The sequence below is a fragment of the Dama dama genome, chromosome 20, assembly GCF_033118175.1.
Source record: "Dama dama isolate Ldn47 chromosome 20, ASM3311817v1, whole genome shotgun sequence".
NCBI lineage: Eukaryota > Metazoa > Chordata > Mammalia > Artiodactyla > Cervidae > Dama > Dama dama.
In genome coordinates this window covers 110,051,172-110,071,104 of record NC_083700.1, presented here as the reverse complement: position 1 = coordinate 110,071,104, position 19,933 = coordinate 110,051,172, and the positions used below count along the sequence as shown (strand labels likewise).

The 19,933-nt window shown below is 50.5% G+C and overlaps 1 protein-coding gene across 1 annotated transcript in view; it reads left to right on the top strand.

Annotated features, from left to right (window-relative positions):
• The window catches only part of LOC133040396 (maestro heat-like repeat-containing protein family member 2A), a 60,518-nt gene that overhangs the window by 28,931 nt on the left and 11,654 nt on the right, over positions 1-19,933 (top strand). Inside the window, exons 16-29 of the mRNA XM_061120118.1 lie at positions 847-887; positions 1,403-1,544; positions 2,396-2,448; positions 2,770-2,877; positions 7,091-7,210; positions 7,397-7,519; positions 8,609-8,761; positions 11,248-11,370; positions 12,564-12,643; positions 13,939-14,047; positions 14,811-14,906; positions 17,078-17,182; positions 18,708-18,831; positions 19,412-19,530. Coding sequence (XP_060976101.1) covers positions 847-887; positions 1,403-1,544; positions 2,396-2,448; positions 2,770-2,877; positions 7,091-7,210; positions 7,397-7,519; positions 8,609-8,761; positions 11,248-11,370; positions 12,564-12,643; positions 13,939-14,047; positions 14,811-14,906; positions 17,078-17,182; positions 18,708-18,831; positions 19,412-19,530 — 1,496 coding nt within the window. The remainder of the gene's footprint in view (positions 1-846; positions 888-1,402; positions 1,545-2,395; positions 2,449-2,769; positions 2,878-7,090; positions 7,211-7,396; positions 7,520-8,608; positions 8,762-11,247; positions 11,371-12,563; positions 12,644-13,938; positions 14,048-14,810; positions 14,907-17,077; positions 17,183-18,707; positions 18,832-19,411; positions 19,531-19,933) is intronic.

Below are 19,933 nucleotides of genomic sequence, written 5' to 3'. Positions count from 1 at the left end.
GCCCCTCCCCACAGCTTCCAGCAGGCCTGCCCTTCCCTCGCTCACTGGTCCAAATGCTGTGAGCACCCTACTCGTGGGCTCACAGCCTCCCAAAGCCTGCAGAGGGAGGGGAGGGGAGGGGGCGGTGTCTAGTTACTGTTGGCTCAAGGAGGCCAAGACTCACAGTAGGAGTGAAACACTCTCAGGCCGGCCGGGTGTGCACTCCAAGCGGGCATGTCCTGAAAAGAGCACAGTATATGCACGCATATCTATGGAATTTAGAAAGATGGTAACGATGACCCTATATGCGAGACAGCAAAAGAAGACACAGATGTAAAGAACAGACGTTTGGACTTGGTGGGAGAAGGCAAGGGTTGGGTGATGTGAGAGAAGAGCGCTGAAACATGTATATTACCATATATGGAATAGATCGCCAGTCCAGGTTCGCTGCATGAAACAGGGCAGGCACTCAGGGCCGGTGCACTGGGATGACCCTGAGGGGTGGGATGGGGAGGGAGGTGGGAGGGGGGTACAGGATGGGGATCACATGTCCACCCATAGCTGATTCATGTCAATGTATGGCAAAAACCACTACAATATTGGAAAGTAATTAGCCTCCAATTAAAATAAATAATTAAATAAATTGGGGAAAAAAAGAGCATCTTCTCAGCCCCAGCCCATAGCACCAGGCTCCTCCTTCCCAGGATGGCCAGTTGTAGTGATGTTCTTTGTGGAAAATCCCCCGACCTGACCCCTCCTGCATTCTGGGGGGCGCCGGGATGCCGTTGTGGCAACACCTTGCAGGGGAAGTTCCCCCGGGGTACGGGAGCGGGGCAGCCTCAGTGTCCTGTATCTTTCTCTCCCCAGTGGATCTCCCCGCACCGCAGAAGCTGCTGGCCCGACTCCTGGTGAGTGGCTCACGGGCCGTGCACTGGCCTGGCCCCTGCTGTGTCCTGCGGCTCCCCTCCCATGAGCTCCTAATCCCCGGGGCCTCCAGGGGGAGCAGGGAGCTGGATGCTTGGCAGGACAGAGCTTTCCAGGACCCCATCGAGAGCAGGCTCTCAGATTTATTTGCTGGGCCTTTGAATGGCCCCAAGCATCTGCAGGACTCTGTCAGCAGTCTGCCCTTCCCTGGGGGTCAGCTCGGCCCTGCACCATGCATCCTCCTCCTTGTGTTGACCCTGCTCCGAGCTCCATGGAACCCGGGAGGGGAGGGAGCCCATGCTCTCGTGTCTCCTTTCCTGCCTTCAGCATCCTCTGCAGGGATGCTCTGATCCTGGGAATCCTCGGAGCTCTGCATGAAAGGCCCCATCCTGTGCAACTCTCCCTTTATGGGCTCGGACAGCGAGGCCCTAGGTTGGGTTCCGGGGCCTGGGTCTGCCCAGCCAACGAGGGGCCCCACTGCAGTCTCGGTGTTCCCCAGGTACTGATGTCGTCCCCCTACAAGGGGGAGGGCCGCGGAATCGCCATGCTCAACCTTCTGAAGACCCTGAGCCAGAGCATCGCCCCCTCCATGGCCGACATGTGGGAGCTGGAGATCCCACTGCTGGTCAAGTACCTGGAAGGTGAGATGTCCTGGGTGCGTGTGTGAGCCAGCCCCTAAGTGTACCCGCCGGGTGCTAGACCTGTGGCTGAGCAAAGGAGCCCGAGTGCATGTGTGAGTCCCACCTCCCCCCTGCAGTGTACACACTGGGTGCTAGATGTGTGGCTGAGCGAAGGAGCCCGAGTGCATGTGTGATCCCCCCACACACCCCTACTGTGTACATGCCGGGTACTCACCACCTGGTCTGAGCAAAGGAGCCCGAGTGCGTGTGTGATCCCCCCACACACCCCTAGTGTACATGCCGGGTACTCACCACCTGGTCTGAGCAAAGGCGCCCGAGTGTGTGTGTGATCCCCCCACACACCCCTAGTGTACATGCCGGGTACTCACCACCTGGTCTGAGCAAACGAGCCCGAGTGCGAGTGTGATCCCCCCACACATCCCTAGTGTGCATGCCGGTACTCACAACCTGGTGTGAGCAAAGGAGCCCGAGTGCGTGTCTGATCCCCCCCACACACCCCTAGTGTACATGCTGGGTACTCACCCCAGGTCTGAGCAAAGGAGCCCGAGTGCGTGTGTGATCCCCCACACACCCCTAGTGTACATGCTGGGTACTCACCCCAGGTCTGAGCAAAGGCGCCTGGTGTGTGTGAGCCCCCTCACATCACTGTACTTGCCGAGTACCAGTCACGTGGTCTGAGCAAAGGCGTCCGGGCTCCAGGTGGCCGGCACAGCCTACTCTGCTCCTTGGGAGGCTGGGGAGGGAAGTGGGGCTGTGGGGAGCCCGTCCACGGTGGACCCCAGATGCTGCACTTAGGAGGTGGCGTGGAGGAGCCGCAGGAGAGGGGAACACGGTGGCCCTTCTCTCTGCAGAACACACCGAGTTTACCTGGAACCAGAAGACGTGGGAGGACAAGCTGATTCAGGTAGAGGCGACCCCGCCGCCGGAGGCCAGGATGGGGGGCGGTGGGGGCAGCTCTGTGGGTTTGGCGTGGGGGGAGTTCAGGAGCCCCTCGGGGACACGTTCCCCTCCTGTCACAAGACTTGGGGAGCACAAGCAGCCACAGCAGGAGGCCCCACCCTGGAAGCCAAAGCCCCGGAGGCAGCACAGGGTGACCCCTCCCGGCAGCCCCCAAGCCCGCACAGCACTGGGCTGGGTCGGGGGCGCTAGAGAGGGAAGGTCCCTGCTCGAGGAGCACAGCCCTCTGGAGCACTGCGCCCCTGTGCCTTCTCCCCCCCACCCCCAGTTTCTGAGAAACTCCCTCAAGATGACTCGGGGTTCCAACTGGAGCCTGCGTCTGAGCAAAGAGCTGAACAACCAGATCGAGAGCTTCGACAGCCCCTCCCTGGAGAAGGTCGGTTCCCAGAGGCAGGGCCGTTCAGACAGGGAGGGGCTCCGGGGACAACCCGCGTGAGGCCAGGTAGGCCTGAGGCTGCCCACAGCGCCCTGGGAGGGGAGACGGCTGGCTGGTCCAGACCCGAGGGCTGCAGTGTTTTGTTCTTTTTTTTTCCCTCAAGAACCTGCCTTGTTGGAGCTGGGGGGCATTTCCCCTCCAGTCACCAGCTTCCCCATTCTTCTCACCTCACCCCCACCTGCAGTGTCGTCCCTAGCAGAGTCCATGGCAAGGAATGAGATCTGAACGTGTTTTGGTAAAGAGTGAGAAGGGTGAAGGTGGCACCGAACCACAGGATGCCCAAGGGGGAAGATAAGGCCTGGAGGGGGAAGTGGAGCTGGGGCTTGGTGGTGGACCTCCACCTTTGGCAGACGGGGTAGGAGACAGAACACCTTCTATCAAACCATGCTGCACACCCACCCCCATCCCTCCCCACACACTAGTTTCTCCTCCCTGTCTCATCCAGCTGTTGGCTCATGACCACTGCATGTGTATATTTCATCGTTGAGGGGTCTTTACAAAACTATAAACACTGTTGAAAATCAGAGAGGCTCTCGAACAATGGAAAGCATTTCATGTACACAGATTAGAGGACACTATATTTAAGATGGTGACACTTGCCAATTTATCTATATATTCAACACGACCCCCACTATAATCCCAGCTGGCTTCCCACCCCAACCCCCAGAGATTGACAACGTGATCCTGAAATTCCTGTGGAATTATAAGGGGCCCAGAATAGCCAACACAGTTATGATTTAAAAACAAACAAAGTTGGAAGACTCAGATTTTGCAATTTCAAGACTTCTTGCATAATTACAGTAAACAAGACAGGGTGATACTGGCATCAGGATAGGTAATAGATTGATGGAATAGAATTGAGGGTCTGGAAATAGACCTCACATTTACTGTCAATTGATTTTCAACAAGAGTACCAAGACAATTCTTGGTACTCAGGAGTAGTCTTTTCAATAAATGATGCTGGGAAGACTTGCATAGCCACTTACAAAACGATGAAGTTGGGCCCCTTCCTCATTCCATACACAAAAATGAACTCAAAATGGACCACATATGTAAATATAAAAGGTACAACTATAAAATTCTTAGAGTGAAACGTAAATATAAATCTTCATGATCTTGGCCTGAGCAAAGTCTTCTGAGAAATAACACCCAAAAGCACAAGTGATGATAAAAATAGATAAATTGGACATCATCAAAGCTAAAAATTTTTGTGCTGAAAATGGTACCGTCAAGAAAGTGAAAAGACAACCCAGAGAATGAGAGAAAATATTTGCAAATCTAGGGTCTGAGAAGGGACTTGTGTGTAGAATCTAGAAAGAACTCTTATAACTCAATAATACAATGACAAATAAGCCAATTTAAAAATGGGTGAAGCAAAGATATACAAATGGCAAGTAATCACATGAAAGAATTTTCAAGACCATTGCCATTAAGGAAATGCAAATCAAAACCTCAAGGCATTACTCCATACTCACAAGGATGTCTGTAATCAAAAAGACAGATAAGAACAAATATTGACAAGAATATGGAAAAATTGGGACTCTGATATATTGCTGGTATAAATACAAAACGGTACAGTGTTTTTGAAAAACAGTTTGGCATTTGCTTGAAATGTCAAATATGGAGCTACCTGTGACCTAGCAATTAAGCTCTTAATTATATATGCCCAGAAGAAATGAAAGCATATGTCCACACAAGAGCTTGTATGTAAATATTCAGAGCAACATCATTCAGATAGCCAAAAGTAGAAAAAACTCAAGTGTTCGTCAGTGGATGAATGAATAAACAAAATGTGCTAAATCCATACAACAGAGTAGTCTTCAGCCATGAAAAGGAATGAAGTGCTTACATCTGCTACAGTAAGGATGATCTTTGAAAACATTACAGTAAGTGCAAGAAGCCAGATGCAGAGGACCGCATATGATGTGGTTCCACTTATTTGAAATATCCAGAACAGGCAAATCTAATGAGGCAGAAAATTAGATGGGTGGTTGTCATGGACGAGGGGAATGTGGGGTGATTGCCAGTGGGTACAGGATTTCTTTTTTGGGGTGATGCAAATGTCCTAACCTTGGCTGTGATGGCTATCACACAACTTGGTAAATGTGTGAACTTAAAATTTTTAAACCTTAAATGGGCTCATTTAGCGGTATGTCAATTATACTTCAATAAAGATGTTTAAAAAGAATTTTTAGAGAAGTCAACTAAAGTTTTCATTTGTTCAAATATGCACCCTTCATAATAGCATATGTAAGATATACACAGCAATGTACATCTTCTGTAGCTAAATGCTACAGATTTGTGGGTGTGAGATCTTATCAGATATCAGTTCGGGACCAGATGCCTATTTGAAAGAAACTTGTGTGTGGTATTTAATAAGCCAATGCATGTAATTCAACCTTATTACAATAACTCACCTAGCTTAAAGGAAAGTAAACAAATAAATAGTGTTTCATTGGCTCAGATACCTTAAAAAGTCAAGACTGGATACAATGGCTTAAGGAATTTCATCAGGACTCTCCCAGACTCTTCATCACTCAGATGGGAATCCTCTGGGCGGGGGGAGGGCAAGGCTGCTGAAGCCTCCAGATTTGTAATTCTGGTAGATAGAGTCATTCTTTCCCCAAAAGTAACAGGCAAAACCATAATCTCTCCTATAAACAAACAAAACAAAAATACTATAATGAAAAGAGACCCTATTCAAAGCAGCAACACAATGTAAAATATGTAACCAAATAAAAATAGTGAATGTATGAAATATGTAGAACCAAGGTAAAGAACCCCCAATTACAAGAAGGGGCAGAAAGGCTGAACGACAGCCTGACCAAACATACACAATCTCTGCTTCTTGGATAGAAAGTCTCAGTGATGCTCAGGTGTCCTTTTTTTCTCAAGTTAATTCTCAAGACAGGGACTTCCCTAGTGGTCCACTGGTTAGGACTCCGTGCTTCCACTGCAGTGGGGAAGGGTTTGATCTCTCATCAGGGAACGGAGATCCTGCACAGCAAGTGATGTGGCCAAAAAACAATAAAAGAAAATCTGCAATGCAATTGACTTCTAATTTCCCAAAAGGGAAATTTGTGGAAATCTGACAGTTTTATTTGACAAGATTATTTCCACGTTTGCCCTAATTAAAAAAATGTAAGAGAATAATAGCTAAGAGCATATCTTTTAAAAAGCTCATTAGAGAAGGATTTGTTCTCTCAGAACAAAGAAGTGTATGAAATGAAATACAACCATGGGGTGACATGAAGAATGTACTGATGAATATTTTTATAGTCTTAACATGGAATAGAATAGACCATATGCATAAAAAGAATCTTTTAGAAAGACAAAGGAAAAGAAAGAGACTGTACTCTGAAAAATGAAAATTGTCTGCATGACCAAATGAAATCACTGTGAATAAAATCAAAAGAGAAATGAGACACTGTGGAAATGGACCAGAGGAGTGATCACTTAAGAAGTGAGCTTCAGGCTATGCTTGGTTTTATTCTTTCCTTCCTTAAGATGTTTTTTTATGTGGACCATTTTTCAGAAGTCTTTTTTGAATTTGTGATGGTATTGTTTCTGTATTATGTTTTGGCTTTTTGACTGCTTGATTTTAAACCCCGGTTCTACTACTTCCTGCTAATTTTCTCGTCTCAAAATACCTATTTGCCTTTCAGAGTAGTTGTGCAGATTAAATGAGATAATATATGTCTGCTCTCGTTATTTTTTTCCAAATGTACACACAATGTTCTTGTAAACAAAAAATAAGAGACATAATCCAACAATGGGGAAAGAATTGAGGCAGAAATTCCAAGATTGGACCATGAGAAGATGCAAAGATGACTAACCAAGATGCAAACATTCCACCTCTGGTGGATAATATCCTCAGTCAGAGAGAAGGCAGGAACATAAGTGCTCCTACGTTTGTTGGTGGGAGTGTAGATTGATTCAGTTTATATAGGAAAGAAACTTGGCCCCCACTCTTGGTAACATGCCTGCCCTGCTATAGCCTAACCTCTCAGAGTAGCCTGGATACTTGTTTTTAAAAATATACAAAAGGCATATTTTTAAGTCTGGAGGAACGAGTAGGGACCCACCCTTGGCAGTGACCCCAGAGGGCCGGGCTGGAGGCTTGAGGCGCCCTCTGTCCCTCCCGCCTCTCCAGGGCTTTCTGTACCGGGCCTTGGGCTTCACCCTGGCCACGGGCCTGGAGGCCGACAAGGTGGAGGTGCTGCTGCTGGAGCTGCTCTACAAGACGGACTACAGCGACGACTTTGACCGGGAGGTGAGGGTGCCCGTGGTCCCCTACGGGCCTTGGGAGGACGTGGTGTGTGCACGCCTGTGCCTGTGTGCAGGCGTTGTGTTTATCTGAGTGTGTGCGTGCGTGTCTGTTTATCCGTGTGTGGGCTGGGGGGGACAAATGGGGTGTCCCCCGCCCCGCCCTCACCCTGCCCGCTGGGTCTCCCCGCAGGGTGTGATCCTGTGCTTTGGCCTGTGTGCCCAGGGCCAGGTGAAGACGGTGCTGGGCGTGCTCCATGACTTTGAAGAGAGGATCCAGGAGTCGGAGCAGTCCTGGCAGATCGGTGCCTGGCGGGTGAGGCACCCTTGCTCCATCATCAGCTCTCTGGGGGCCTTTTAGAATGGTGCTCTCAGCCCCCAACCAAGACTCTTCAGTTCAGTGTCTCAGTCATGTCCAACTCTTTGCGATCCATGAACCGCAGCACACCAGGCCTCCCTGTCTATCACCAAGTTCTGGAGTTTACTCAAACTCATGTCCATTGAGTCGGTGATGCCATCCAACCATCTCATCCTCTGTCGTCCCCTTCTCCTCCAGCCTTCAATCTTTCCCAGCATCAGGGTCTTTTCAGATGGGTCAGCTCTTTGCATCAGGTGGCCAAAGTGTTGGAGTTTCAGCTTCAACAACAGGCCTTCCGATGAATATTCAGGACTGATCTCCTTTAGGATGCACTGGTTGACTCTCCTTGCAGTCTTACTAGATCTCAATAAGAAACTCCCCTCTGTGTCTCCTTCGCCAAAGTGAAGTGGGGAATTGGACCGAGGCGGCCAAAGGCCGGTCTCTGGAGGCTGTCCCTTCCATCCGCAGGGCACAGTGTCCCGGACTGGCTGAGCCCCCAGGGGGCCACCAGCTGAGTCACCGCCAATGTTTCCGGTTTTGGCCTTGGATCGGATTGTTGCCCTGTGGATCTGGTAGTTTGAATAGAGAATTGGTAGTGTCCCGGCTTCTCTCCAGTCTTCTCCACAAAGTGGAGCCTCAGAGCTGGATTTCTACTCAAAGACTGGAGAGCGTGGGCTCCCCTGCGCCTCCTCTCGTGGTGGGTTGGGTGGCCTCCAACACCTCCTCCCGGAAGAGCGGGGCTGAGGCTCTGTGTTCACAGTGAATCACCAGCATCTCGGGAGCCCCTGGCCCAGAGCAGGTGCTCAGGATGTGATGGTGTGAAGGCGCACACAGCCGCCTCTGGTGGGGTGTCCGCACAGAGCCCCTGCGACCGTGCAGTCATGGCCATGGTCTGACCTGCTCACCACGCTACAACAGGAGCTCATGAAAGTGTGTTCAATGAAAGAACACACCACTGAGCACTTCAGGTGCCCAGGAGACACCTGAGGAATAGATCCTCTCCCAGATGGCCACAGTGGTCTCCTCCCCTTCTCCTTGGCCTCACAGAAGGACCACCCCTGGAGGCGGGAGACAGTGAAGGGCGCGCTCATGGTGATGTACAGCTGTGTGGCCTCGTACTGCCACCCGCAGATGCTTCTCATCCACGTGGACAACCCCATCACCGCCAAGATCATCCACCACTATTCCAGCAGCTGCCAGGCAATCCCGGGATCCCACAGACACGCCATGCCCCGACGATGCCCTCCTTGAGCCCTGGGCTGGGGCAGGGGAGAGTCACCCTGCATGGTTATCTGGGCACTGCCAGCCCCACCCAGGAGATTCAAGTCCTGGAGTCCTGTCTGTCACTCAGCATTTGGGAATCCCACTGCCCCAGTCTCTGCTGTTCTCTGCTGCAGGGGCTGGGGGTGGGAGGTCGGTGATTGGGAGCAGCCCTTCCCCGATATACCGAGTAGGGGTGTTTGTGGGTTGCTGAAGTCACAGGACAAGCCCTCGCCCAGCCCTTCGCACATGTCTTCTCTCACCTCTGTCCCGATCCTGACACCTGACCCCAAGCCCTTTCATAAGGGTCAAGAAAAAGGGGCTGTCTTCAGAGAGGCAAAGGGACTGGCTGCTTTCTTGGAAAGGCCAGGAGGAGAAAACTCAGGAAATAAAGGAGAAATTACTTTATTATTACTGTTTTGAAAACTGTGGTGAAGTACACATGATGTGAAATTTGTCATCATAACCAATTTTAAGCATGCAGTTCATTGGCATTCAGTTCAGTTCAGTTCAGTTCAGTCGCTCACTCATTTTCAACTCTGCAACCCCATGGACCACAGCACGCCAGATCTCCCTGTCCATAACCAACTTCCAGAGTTTACTCAAACTCATGTCCATTAAATCGGTGATGCCATCCAACCACCTCATCCTCTGTTGTCCCCTTCTCTTCCCACCTTCGATCTTTTCCAGCATCAGGGTCTTTTCCAGTGAGTCAGTTCTTCGCATCAGGTGGCCAAGTATTGGAGTTTTAGCTTCAGCATCAGTCCTCCCAATGAATATTCAGGACTGATTTCCTTTAGGAGGGACTGGTTGGATCTCCTTGCAGTCCAAGAGACTCTCAAGAGTCTTCTCCAACACCACACTTCAGAAGCATCAATTCTTTAGCACTCAGCTTTCTTTAGAGTCCAACTCTCACATCCATTCATGACTACTAGAAAAAACCATAGCTTTGACTAGACAGACCTTTGTTGGCAAAGTAATGTCTCTGCTTTTCAATATGCTGTCTAGGTTGGTCATAACTTTTCTTCCAAGGTACAAGTGTCTTTTAATTTCATGGCTGCAATCACCATCTGCAGTGATTTTGGAGCCCCCCAAAAATAAAGTCTGTCACTGTTTCCACTGTTTCCCCATCTATTTCCCATGAAGTGATGGGACCAGATGCCATGATCTTAGTTTTCTGAATGTTGAGCTTTAAGCCAACTTTTTCACTCTCCTCTTTCACTTTCATCAAGAGGCTCTTTAGTTCTTCTTTGCTTTCTGCCATAAGGGTGGTGTCATCTGCTTTTCTGAGGTTATTGATATTTCTCCTGGCAATCTTGATTCGAGCTTGTGCTTCATCCAGCCCAGCTTTTCTCATGATATACTCTGCATATAAGTTAAATAAGCAGGGTGACAATATACAGCCTTGATGTACTCCTTTTCCTGTTTGGAACCAGTCTGTTGTTCTATTTCCAGTTCTAACTGTTATTCCTGACCTGCATACAGATTTCTCAGGAGGCAGGTGAGGTGGTCTGGAATTCCCATCTCTTTCAGAATTTTCCAGAGTTTGTTGTGATCCACACAGTCAAAGGCTTTGGCATAAAGTCAATAAAGCAGAAGTAGATGTTTTTCTGGAGCTCTCTTGCTTTTAGATGATCCAACTGAGATTTGCAATTTGATCTTTGACTCCTCTGCCTTTTCTAAATCCAGCTTGAACATCTGGATGTTCACGGTTCACATACTGTTGAAACGTGGCTTGGAGAATTTTGAGCATTACTAGTGTGGCGTTAAGTCCATTCAAACTGTTGGGCAGCCATCACCATCATTCATCTCCTGAACTTCATCTTCCTAAACTGAAACTGTGGCCCCGCTAGCATCAGCTCCCCAGTCCCCCTCCCCTAGCCCCTGGCATCCACACTTCTACTTCCTGTCTCTATGATGATGACGCTCCAGCCATCTCATATAATCGGAAATCACAGTTTTTGTCCTTTTGAGACTGGCTCATCTCATGTCGCATGATGTCTTGAAGTTTTGTGCATGCCTTAAAAGCAAAACTGATTTGACCTCCATAACTTACTCTGCCCCTGCGGTGATGCACAGGGCTCGGAGCCTCTGGTCAGTGAAGGTGCCCCTGACTGTCATTGTTGTACTCAGGCACAGGATGGAGAGGTTGGGGGATGCATCACCTTCTGGGGGGGGGCACTGGAGGGCTGTGCCCTGTCCAGCACCTGGCCCATGTCCCTGCCAGGTTGCTGAAGGGGATAAGGGGGTATCTGTCTCTCAGGGTGCCCTGTCTCCCTGTCTCTCAGGGTGCCCCTGACACCGATTCTTCCTCAGCAGGGGAGAGGGTGTTCTATGTGGCTCCAAGGTCCGGGAGCTGGGTCGGTCTTGGGGTCTTTGGGGCTCACTCACAACAAGGTCCTCCCTGCCCCTCGTCATGCTCACAGGACATCTGCCTCAAACTGGCCTTCATGAAGAGCGTGGTGCAGGTCACCGATGCCATCAAGAACATCAAGGACCTGGAAGACTTTCAATTTGCCCAAAAAGCGACCCTGACTGGCATTATCATGGTAAGCTGTCTAGGGGGCTTCCTCCATCCTGGGCAGTTTGGGGGTCTCACTCTGCTGACCTGAGGCCATCTGAGGCCCAAGGGGCAGCAGGGGACTCTGAGGCCCTGCCTGGCTCAGTTCTGCTTTGACCTGACTGTCGGTGTTCTGCGTGTGACGTTCTTATATCTGATCAAGGTTTTCATGGCCAGGAAACATTCCGGAAGCCGGGGCTGAAGACCCCGCACCCAAGTCTGGTGATGCCCCCGAGGTGTCTGGTTCCGGGCTGGGAGACAGAGCCCAATGGTCAGCCCCTGGCTAGCCCTAGCGTTTCTCCCTAGTCAGGGCCAGGAGGTCGGGCTTTGCCGTGGACAGGACTTACAGCTACTTTTGCCCAGACTTTGTTAAGATCTAGAAAGTACCAGCTGTCCAAAGGCAAGAGTCAGCGGCAGGGACCCCTGAGGCTGTGGGTCAGCCCCTGTCCCTCGTGCCCAGACCTCTCCACTCACCTGTGATGGAAACCCTGGCCCCTGGACACCCTCTGGCTGCACTGGCAGCAGCCTGGAGGGAAGGGAGCTGCGGATGGAACAGGAGGCCCTGAGAAAGAAACAGACATTCACTAGGCTCCCGCTCGGGGTCAGGCAACACGCACGTAATTTCACACCAGCCTGGCACAGCCCTGTGAACCAGGCCCCGAGTCCTTATTTCACACCTGAGCAAGGGCTCAGGCTAAGGAAGTGATTTGCCCAAGGACACACAGCCAGTAAGTGGCAGAAATGAGCGAGACGCACCTGCCCATCTTAGCTCCACTCCTCCCATGAGATTTTGCTGCTTCCCCTGGGCTTCCCTCGTGGCTCAGCTCGTAACGAATCTGCTTGCAATGTAGGAGACCTGAGTTCGATCCCTGGGTTGGGAAGATCCCCTGGTGAAGGGAAAGGCTACCCACTCCAGTATTCTGGCCTGGAGAATTCCATGGACTCTATAGTCCACGGAGTCACAAAGAGTTGGACACGACTGAGCAGCTTCCCCTATAATGTCAAAGGCCAACTGACCGTGAAAAGAATGAAAGTGCCTGTGGTGTTGGCGCCCGTCGTACGATGTCAGGTCCTCCTGCCTGTGACGCAGGGCGTGCCCCTGCCATCTGTCCCCCAAGCCCCTGCCCTGGCCATGGCGGGACTCCGGGTGGCCGGCGGCTCACTGCCCTGCTGTCCCGGCAGGCGATCATCAAGGCAGAGCCGACTGACAGCCTGGTTTCTCCCGTGCGGACCATGGCCATGGATGCCCTGTCATACTTGAGGTGAGCCGGGCCCCTGGCCAGGCCCCCAGCGCCGCCCTGGGCTGCAGATAAAGTCTGAGACCACCTCTCGGTGCCTTTTGGGGAGGCTTGCACCTGCTTTGGAGCCTCCCTGGAGGCTCGGGCGGTAAAGAATTTGCTTGCAATGCAGAAGACACAGGTTCTATCCCTTGGTCGGGAAGACCCCCTGGAGATGGGAATGGCAACCCACTCCAGATTCTTGCCTGCAGAACCCCATGGATGGGCTATAGTCCAAGGGGTAAAAAAGAGTCAGATACGACCACTTTCACTTTAAACAAAATTACTGGATTTGGGTAGGAGTGGGAGGGCCCGGAAAGATGAAATACAGGACCCCTTTGGAAGGCATAAGTTTAGAGTTTAAGTGGAGGGTGACTCTCCCTTCTGAAGCAAAACAGAGCCAATGAGGAACTTGTAATAATTCTGCAACCCTGCCCCACCAAAGACTTCAATAAGGATCCCTGGACCTGGGTATGGCCGCTGGGGCCCTTAGAAAGCTCTCCTGTGACCCTAATATGCAACTAGGCTTGAGATCCACCTATGAAGGGGACAGAAAGAGAATCAGCTGGCATGCATCACGCAGCTAGCTACTACCACCAAATGTTTACTAAAACAGAGTTGGCCTCCATTCCAGAAGTTTTTTGGTATTTTTTTTTAAGATTTTTTTTTATGAGGACCATTTTTTTAAAAGTCTTTAATGAATTTGTTTTACAGTATTGCTTCGGTTTTATGTTTTGGCTTTTTGGCCACGAGACGTGTGGGATCAAACCTGCACCTCTGGCACTGTACGGCAAAGCCTTAACCACTGGACTGCCAGGGAAGTCCTCCACTCCAGAGTTTTTGATTCAGCAGCTCTGAGGTGGAGACACAGTATTTGCATTTTCTAATAAACTCCAAGGGGATGCTGCTGCTGCTCCTGGTCCAGGAATTACAGTTGAAAACTCCAGGGCCAGGACCAACCAGAAGTAAAGTCTGTGGTTGCAGTCAGGGAGGACCAGTGGAATGTTTCTGAACAGGAGAGAGAGAGACTCAGAGCCAACAGTGATAGGAGAGGTGGCTGTAGACGCCTGAGTCTCCCCTTCAGTCACAGACAGACAGTGGACTGGAGCCCTGGTGGGTGGAGCCAGGGCCCCTGGGGAGGGACAGATGCCTGAACCCCCAAACAGAGAAGCTGGCCCCTCCCTCATTCTGTGACATGGCTCCTCCCACCACCCCCCAGACTGGGCAGAGCAGGGTCTCAGCTCCCCACTGATCACTCCTCTTATCACTTCTTTCTCTAGCAAATTGAAGCCTTTCTACTCCACAGAGGAAAGCAGTGAGCTGATGGATATTAGTATACACTCTGTAATTTCTCTCCAGCCCCCAGGAGAGAGCAATGAGTCCATTAAGGTAGGTCCCTCTGCACCAGCTCATTTTCTGGGTGAGGACTTGGAAGTTAACGTTAACATGGGCAGTGCTGGGAGCCCACCATCCTGGACCACCTGGGAGTGGTCAGGGCAGCAAAGTAGAGCAGGCTCTTTCATTAAGCATAAGGTGATGCTAGCTGCTGTAACAGATACACTCTGAAATCTTCATGGTTTAACAAGATGACTGTTTTTCTCACTCGAAGTCCAGTTGGCAGCAAAGGTGGAGAGGGGGCTGCTACCTGCAGTTGTTCGGGGACGTGGGCTGACAGAGACCCCACGGTTCCTCAGGTGGGCAGTGATACCCAGCTCCAGAGCAAGTCTGGAGGATTTATGAGCCTCTTGGCCTCCCGTTATTGGCCAGAACTTGGTCAAATGGCTCCACCTTGCTGCAAGGGATCCTGGGAAATGCAGTCTCCGACTGGATGACTGTCTCCCAATAAGGTTGTGGAAGAGGAGGACAAATCTATTGTGAACAGCGGCCATCTGTGCCTCCAGGTCCTGGCCCTGGATTCGAGGGGTCAGGAGAGCTGGGCTCTAGGAGCCCAGTTTCCTCCTTTGCAAAATGGGTTCCTCCTGAGTTTGTCTTATACGTCACATAAGGAGCATAAAGAACTCAGTCTGAGCAGAAGTCAAAAGGAATTTATCAGACCATCTCACAATATTTGACCCTGGTGTGGGCCCACACAGAGTCCTGGCAGGTGGCTGTTCCCCCACTGCTGCTGAGCTCTCCCCTCTCTTGGCCACAGACCCTGTATACGAATGCCCTGAGTGCCCTGGAGCAGCTGATGGAGGGCCTCATGCAAAGACACCTAGACCCCAAGGGGCTGCAGGAGATGGTGCACGTGAGTTGTCTGGAGGAGGGCCAGGAGCTGGTGGTGGTCACTCCTCCCAGAATGCTGGTCCGAGGGCCACACTCAGTGGGAAACAGGCATCCATTAAGAATTGATTTGGTATTAATTTTCTTTAGACAAAGCTTCAAGCTGGCTGAAAAATTGCAAGAATGGTACAAAGAACTACTGTATGCCTTTCATCCAGATCCACAATTCTTAATATTTTGTGACATTTCAATATCACAAAATGTTCTTAAAAGTTGAAGTTAAATTCTTAAAAGCTAAAAGGTTGCAAGAACAGTACAAAGAACTCCTGCATGCCTTTCACCCAGATCCACAATTCTTAATATTTTGTGACGTGTTCTTTTTCCCTTTCTTTTTTTTTCCTCTTTACATTACATACATACATACACACACACACACACACACACACACACACACACACACCTTTTGAATCATGGAGAGTTAGCTATAGACATCAACAACAAGAATCTTCTCTTATATAACAATATACTGTTCAAAATCACGGAATTTAACATTGATACCAAGCTGTAGTCCAATCAATTTTCCATATTCATATTTCACAATTGCCAAGTAATGACCTTCATAGTTATTTCCTCTGAGAACCAGGATCTAATCTTGATTATAAATTGCATTTAATTGTCATCTCTTTTGTCTCTCTGCTTCAATTTGGAACAATTTCTCAGTCTTTGTCTTTCATAATCTTGGTATTTTTGAATATAGTATTGCTAGGGCTTTTTAAAAAATTGGATTGTTTGCTTTCTTATTATTGTTTTTCAGAGGTTGTATATATTCTAGAAGCAAATCCTTTATCCAACATGTGATTTGCAAATATTTTCTCCTGGTCTGTGACTTGCCTTTTCATTAATTTCACAGGTTCTTTTGAAGAGAAGAAGTTTTTAATCTTGATGAAGTCTAATTTATTATTTTTTCTTTTACGGATCATGCTTTTGGTATCATGTCTAAGAAATCTTTACTAACCAAGGTCATAAAGATTTTCTCCTAGATTTTCTTCTAGAACTTGATAGTTTCAGGTTTTACATTGAAGTCTATGATGTATTTTCAGCTCAGTTTTCAAATATGGATCAAAGTTTAATTGATTTTAATTTTTGTGCACATGGATAACCAATTGTTTCAGCACCATTTGATGGAAAGGTAATCTCTGCTGAATTACCTTCGCATCTGTGTCAGAAATCAATGGACCGCGTATGTGTGGGTCTGTTTCTAGATACCTGTTCTGCTCTACTGATGTTTTTGTCCATCTTTACACCAGTGTCATCCTGCCTTCATTGTAATCCCGTCAACATTTTAGTAAGTCTTGAAATCAGGAGCAGATAGTATAAGTCCACTGAGTTTGTTCTTTGAGGCTATACCCCACAAATATCGATATGTTGTGTTCTAATTTTATTTTAGTTCCACGATGCATTTTCATTTCTCTTTTGACTTCTTTGACCCATGGGTCATCTAGAAATTTCTAAATATTTGAGAGTTTTCCAGAGACCTTTTTGGTTTTGATTCTAGTTTAACTCCATTGTAGTCTGAGGACATACTTTGTATAATTCAAAGCCTTTTAAATCCATCGAGACTTATTTTGTTGCCCATGTGTGGTCTATCTTGGTGAACGTTCTGTGTGTGCTTAGAAAGTATTTTGCTGCACTGAATGATATGTTCCTAAATATCACTTAAGCCAGCTCTTGTTGGAAGTGTTGTCCAAGTTTTCTATATCCTTCCTGATTCTGTCTTCTCTGTCATCAGTTGCTGAGAAAGAGGTACTGACATCTCTGTCTCTGTGGATTTGTTTGTTTCTCCTTTCAGTTCTATTAGTTTTTGCTCCCTGTTTTGCTAAGCTGTGTTGTTAGGTGCAGGAGCACGCAGGAGCTGCAGTGCAGGATGGACTCTGCTAGTGGCATTTTCACCTACAGGCAAACACTTGGAACAAACCCAAACTCATCAGCCAAGCACCAGCTTGGTGAGGATGCTGGCATTGTTCTTTGTTTGCTCATGGCCTCATCTCCTTAGTGTCGGGGGCAGGGGACCTGGGAAGCTCCCAGAGCTTTGAAAATCAGGCTCTGAGTAGGAGAGAGGAGGAGAGCAGCAGCTGGCCGGGAAAGGCTGACCTCAGGATTTTACAGTCCCCTCTGTGTTCTTGGCTCTCCCCACAGCTCCTGGAGAAGTGGATCTTGTCGGAGAAAGAATGGGAGCGGGAGAAGGCGGTGAACCTCCATCTCCGTCTCATGCAGATCTATGTCCAAAGCGTCGGCGTCTGCGTGAGTCCCGGAGACCCACCCCCTACAACCTGCCCAGCTGACACCCACAGGGAAATGCCAGTCTCTATCCCAGGAGAGGAAACGCCTCTGAAATCCAGTTCTGTCCCTGGAGAGACTCTTGGGAAGAGGCTGCCTCACTGGGGAAAGTCGAAGGAGTCCCAGGGGGAGCTGGCCCTGGGCCTCCGGGGTGGTGAGAGAGGATGGGCAGGGCTTGGTGTGGATCCGGGTTTTGAGGGGCCTGAGGTTCATACCTGGGTGAGGGCCCTCCTTAAGAGAATGGGTCACATGATTATGAATACCACATTGATTAGGAAAGTATTTACTTAGAATGAGAAAATGAATCACTACAAAATGACAAATTTTACAAAGCTTAACAAATACCATCAACATCACAAAATCTAGAAAAGCAATGAGGTTTTTTGGTGATGGAGCCTCTGACGCAGCTCCACAAGCCCTCTCTTCCTTCCTTTGTTGGCCTCCTACTCTTTGGCTGTCTGGTCTTCAGGGGTGGCCTTGGGAGGAGGGCGGTGGGGTCTTGGGGCCGGGGCACGGTGAGGACAAGTTGGGGCGGGACCCCAGTCCTAGAGCACCATCCAGGTGGGACCCAGGCCCGGCAAAGCCAACCCGTGGCCGAGCCGAGCGCTGAGTAACTGGGTGCTGCACAAAGTGCTTCACCTGGACTCTCTGTCGTGAGTCTCACCACACTCCCTGAAAGATGGGGCACCGTCATTGTTGAGGCAGTGGGAGTCTGGTTAGAAAAGACTCTCCAGACACACAGCATTTCAGAAGGGAGTGAGTTTATGAAGAATGAATTGCAGAGATAATGTGGGCCCTGCAAGCACAGTGGGCCAACCTCCTGACAGACTGGGGAGACTCAACAGCTTTCCTGGGTTAGTCGTCAATTTTTATAGCCTCAAGACAAGGAAAATTCCTGCAGAAAGGTTGGCATTAGGGCGCTATAAAGTGACTACCAGGGTGGGCATCTTTGCCTAATTTGGGATCAGGAAGCCTGCTGGTGATGATCACAGGAACTTTGGCAATGGTTACAAAGGGGCTTAGTCAGTTTCAGAGGTGACCTTGGTTCTTGGCTCTGCTTCTGTGGCCTTGGTACAAGGCTTGCACCTGTGGCTTTGGAGCAGGACTCAACAATTATCATTTCTGAGTAGCAGATAGGAACAAGAGGGCCTGAGGCTAAGTCCCTCCCCAGGTCACACAGCTGGAGAGTGGGGAAGCCCAGATTTGAAGGCAGGGCTCAGTTATAGAAACAGGGCAGGCACCTAGACCTAGCACCTGGGCCTGGGTCATGAGACCACATCCTAGCTGCTCAGCATCCCAGGACCCAAGCTGGGGGCCTGGAGACGGAAGCTCGGGCTCGGACAGATGGTGGCATCCTCTCCCTTCCCCAACAGGGGTGCTTTCAGAGCAGGGTTCACTCCCTTTGGCCCCTGGTTGCACTGCCCTTGGACATCACCAGGTGAGCTTGGCTGGACAGAGGGTGTGAACTCTGCGGTCTCCTGTCCCTCAGATCCCGCTGAAGCTGGGGCAGTTTGGCAGCCTGGTGGGACTCATCGCGCCAGGCACCTGTGACTCACACAGAAAAACCCGCCTGGCCTCCATGGATGTCCTGGCCAGCCTGCTGGATCTTCATGGTACGGGAGGGGTGGTGCGGGTAGGCAGGACGTGGGCTCTCCAGGCCGAGAGGGAGGACCAGTATCAGGGAGTCGGCTGTGGGGCTATCCTGGAGGGCAGCAGGGATTGTGGTCTCTCTGTAGACAAGCAAGGGTGACCAGCGGGGCAAGGGGGTGCAGAGTTCACTGAGAGGTCATGGAAGCTTCTAGAAGGAGAGGCTTATTGGGTCAGCACAACTCGCTGAGGGCACACGAGGGGCCCCACTGGAGAGGGTTGCCTCACAGATACTAAGGATGCGGCAGAACCGGCCAGAAGCGAGCTCAGAGGGGAAGGCAGTTGGGGGACCTTCAGGGTGGGTTTGCCTCTGGCTTGGCAGCTGGCAGAATGCCCATCTGAGCTGTGCAGAGAGATGGTTCCAGGGGCCAGGCAAGAGGGGTGGGATGTCCAGATACTGGAGAGGAGTCCAGGCCCAGGGAACCAAGGCAACCCAAGGGGCGGGGAGGTGGGAGGGTCGGGTGGGGGGTGGGGGTCAGGAAAGGCGGCCACCTTGATGTGGGCCTTTGGTTCTGGACAACCGTGCCTGACATTGTATCCCACCAGCAAGCCAGACCTGCTCCTCCTGGGGCACCTCCAAAGAGCTGGAGCTTGAGAAATGTAAGGAGGACCTGCAGGGCTCAGACATGGAGAAGATTTTCGGGGTATCCTCCAGAATCTCCAAGGTGATGAGCGGGAAGCCTGTGTGGGCGTGGCCTCCGGGTGCCTGGGCCGTCTCTGGGGGGCGGGGCCGGGCTCCTCCTGATGGTCTTCCCTGGGTCTTCCACAGCCCTTGGTCCAACGCAAGTCACGTGTATTTAAGTGACCTGTGATATGTACAGCCCCCACTGTGCTGCCTGGCAGACAGTAGGTGCGTCACAGATGCCAGCTGTCTTTCTTTGTCTGTATCATGTGCTACCCTGCCGGGGCCCCAGAAAGAACTGAACAGGGGGCCCTGCACACAGGTGTCAGCCCACGGGCAGGCTGACAGCACCCAGTGACTGCCAGTGTCAGGGCCGCCCAGACCCTCGGGGCTGCAGAGGGGCGAGGCCTCTTCTGCCTCGGGGGCCAGAGGACACACCCAGGGAA